Source organism: Propithecus coquereli, unplaced genomic scaffold (assembly GCF_000956105.1).
Source record: "Propithecus coquereli isolate 6110/MARCELLA unplaced genomic scaffold, Pcoq_1.0 Scaffold235, whole genome shotgun sequence".
Taxonomy (NCBI): domain Eukaryota; kingdom Metazoa; phylum Chordata; class Mammalia; order Primates; family Indriidae; genus Propithecus; species Propithecus coquereli.
Window position 1 is genome coordinate 864,380 of NW_012147897.1, and position 3,562 is coordinate 867,941.

At 35.8% G+C, this 3,562-nt stretch overlaps 1 protein-coding gene across 1 annotated transcript; it reads left to right on the plus strand.

Annotated features, from left to right (window-relative positions):
• Window positions 1-2,030: 2,030 nt before the first annotated feature.
• Window positions 2,031-2,975, plus strand: LOC105811371 (olfactory receptor 51F2-like). The gene has a single exon (XM_012645555.1). It carries the CDS (start codon window positions 2,031-2,033, stop codon window positions 2,973-2,975), a length of 945 nt encoding a protein of 314 aa, XP_012501009.1.
• Window positions 2,976-3,562: the final 587 nt, after the last annotated feature.

The window sequence follows — 3,562 nt, forward strand, 5'->3', positions numbered from 1 at the left end:
TTTTACCATGAAATGGAATCTGGTGTTATAATTTTTACAGATTATTAAGTGTGTCTCTGGATTATAGCATAGCATAAGATATTAAGATGTATTAGAGCATATCAAAAGAATTTGTGAGTATAAAATCTGTTTGTTATTTATGTATCATCAGTTCATTATGTATCATTAACAATAAGGTCTAGCAACTTGTCTTGGTCCTTGTAATACATGTAAGGAGTAGGCCAACAAGCCGTTTTTCTAAATTTAATAAATTTAGCACATTTCTAGTCAATACTATATTACATTATCTCTAAACATTATCCAGAACAATGTAATTATAATAAGTTTACTTTGAGGATTAAATAAATGGCTATAATAGACACTCAATATTTGTTGAAAAACTAAATGAATGAACAGTGTATGTGATGTACAATAAACATTTCATTACTGATAGCTGTTATTATTAATAAATTATGAGAAATGAAGTGAAATTTAGTTCTAAAGATTTAAAATTATATTGTCAGATGACATGTCTACCTCTTTGTATTATATATCAACCAACAATAAAAGAGTATCAGTTTTTACCCTAATGATACTTTGTAATCTTTAATAAATTATAGATAGTATTTTAAATGACTTTCATATTCCTAGTGATATTGAAGCTTTTGACTTACAATAATTTACCACTATTAATTTTTTAACAGGAATTGTCCATTCATGATATTTGTCCATTTTTTCTATTATCATGTTTTCATTACTGTCTTTACAATGTACCAAATGCATTATCTATATCAAAGATTTCTATGCTTCAGATATATTTCCAAGTATGTTATTAGCCTCTAAATTCCATATATTTTTAATTTATGTGTTTTCTTTCTTTCTTCTTCTTCTTTTTTTTTCTGGAGACTGCATCTCACTATATTGACCAGGCTGGTATCAAACTCCTGGCTTCAAGTGATCCTCCCTCCTCAGCCTCCCAAATAGCTGGGATTGCAGGCATGAGCCACTACGCCCAGCTACGTGTTTTCTTTTAAAGATAAAGTATATACCATAGTATGTGATAGCACAACCTCAGGAGGAGTCATATTGTATCAGATTTAAACCCAAACTACATCACTTTCAGGCTTTGTAACCAGGAGCAATGTGTTCAAACTTCTAAACTACAGTTATATACCTCTATGATAACTTCAGTTTGTCGTTCTTCAGTAATAGTATCTCTCTCGTCACCTTGTTATGAGAATAAGCATTGAGAACAAAGCCTCTCACATATCATGTAATCAATTCATATAACATGTAATTTTTCCTAAAGGTAGCAATTAGTGTTAAGAATAGATAGGACAGCTATTTTTCCCTTGATTTTAACAATAGTGGCAGATTTAATAATACTAAACCAGATTTTATGGTTAAGAAGGCATTAATATCTAGATTCATTGGAATGGGAAGACTTTTCTTCAAGTAAGCACATGTAATCACTGAGAGTGAGCTGGCATTTTCTCAGGTGGATTCATAGTTTCATGATCTCTCTGAAGTAAACATGAAGTCTTCTTGATAAATAAAGGTAATATAACTTTCACTTATTAACTGTACAAAATAAGTCCTCAAATCTTATTAAAAAATTAGTCAATTCCTAATAATTAGTGACCAAAAGAACAAGAAAAATAAACAACTGACCAACAATAAATATCTACTAAGTAAGGCACTATATTAAGCAAAGATTAACACAAAATAAGCCATTTCCTCATGTGGAAATGCTAAAAAGATCTAATAATATAGTTAAAGAGTAAATCACATGCACTCAAAAAGGTGGCATTGTAGGGGGGAGGGCCATGCTTCAAATCATGGTTTGGGTTTGGCAAAGTCATAATATGTAACCAAAATGTTTGTACCCCCATAATATCCTGAAATTTAAAAAAGGTGGCTAAGAATGTAAAATTATAAATAATAAATGCCAAATTTTATATTAAAAATAAAAATAGATACTAAATAAAATTTTATCTCAGGACATGAAGATATTACAAGAGAATTCTGCTCCCACAGACCACACCTTCCATATGCCAACCTTCCATAACTCCACTTCCACTACTTTCCTCCTGACGGGGGTCCCTGGACTTGAATGGGCCCATGCCTGGATCTCCATCCCCTTCTGCTGCCTCTATTTAACGGCCCTTTCTGGGAATACCTTGATCCTATCTGTAGTCCTCACTGAGCCAAGCCCTCACGAGCCCATGTACTATTTCCTCTCCATGTTGTCCACCACTGACATTGGCTTGTGCACCTCTACTCTGGTGACAGTGCTGGGAATCTTCTGGCTCAATGCCCGGGAGATCGGCCTCAATGCTTGTTTATCGCAGATGTTCTTCATTCACCTCTTCACTGTCATGGAATCCTCAGTGCTCCTGGCTATGGCCTTTGATCGTTTCGTGGCCATTTCTAAACCCCTGAGATATGCCACCATCCTAACTCACCCAAAAATAACACAAATTGGTGCAGCAGTCATCACCAGGGGAACACTAATAATAACACCACCAGTCGTGCTTCTTAAGCGACTGTCCTTCTGCCGCAGCCATGTGCTCCGCCACTCCTACTGCTTCCACCCTGATGTGATGAAGCTCTCATGCTCAGACACAACGATCAATAGTGCATTTGGACTAACTACAATCATCTCCACCGCTGGAGTGGACTCCATCTTCATTCTGCTCTCCTACGTCCTGATCATCTGCTCAGTTCTCAGCATTGCGTCCCCGGAGGAGAGGAAAAAGGCCTTCAGCACTTGCATCTCTCATATCACAGCTGTGGCCGTATTCTACATCCCTTTGATCAGCCTGTCCTTTGTCCACAGATTTGGAAAACATGCCCCCGCCTTTGTGCCCACCCTCATTGCTAATATGTACCTTCTCCTGCCACCTGTGATGAATCCCATTATCTACAGCGTGAAAACCAAGCAGATTCAGAAAGCTGTGCTCAAACTCCTATGTTCCAAGGGAACTCGGATTTAACATTTACTATTCTTGGAAAGTTCTTCTAAAGTCTTTTTTTTAAACATTCACATGTTGGAGTTACAAATACACATCTTTCTAGGGTTGGGTCTACCTAGATGTTCCCCAGTCAAACTTTTAGTTAATGTACTTATCTTTCCATGACATTTGCTCCATTTCTGCTACATTTTTAATTCAGATATTCACTCCTGTTAAATACCCTATTAAATAGCTATAAGCAATTATCCCAGCTCACACTTGTAGGATTTTCCTGCTCTACACTGTCATGGTTTTCTATGTTAATATCCTAAATGTCCTATTTTACCACACTATTTTGCTTTAAAATAAAAACACATTCTAGATTTATGTGCTCATAAAATTGAAGTAGCATATTGTCATTCCAATTCTTAAGAACTTTCACCACCTGGACTTAGCTATTTCTTTTTTTACTTTAAGTCCCATTTTTTTCCATTGACCAACTCTGTCTCTTTACAAAATGAGGTGTTGACTCTTTTTTCAGACAAACTCAACTCTCTCCTTCCTCTGTACCTTTATTTGTGCTTGTTCACTTCTCTTGGTATCTCCACAATTGTCCCCTCAACATCTTC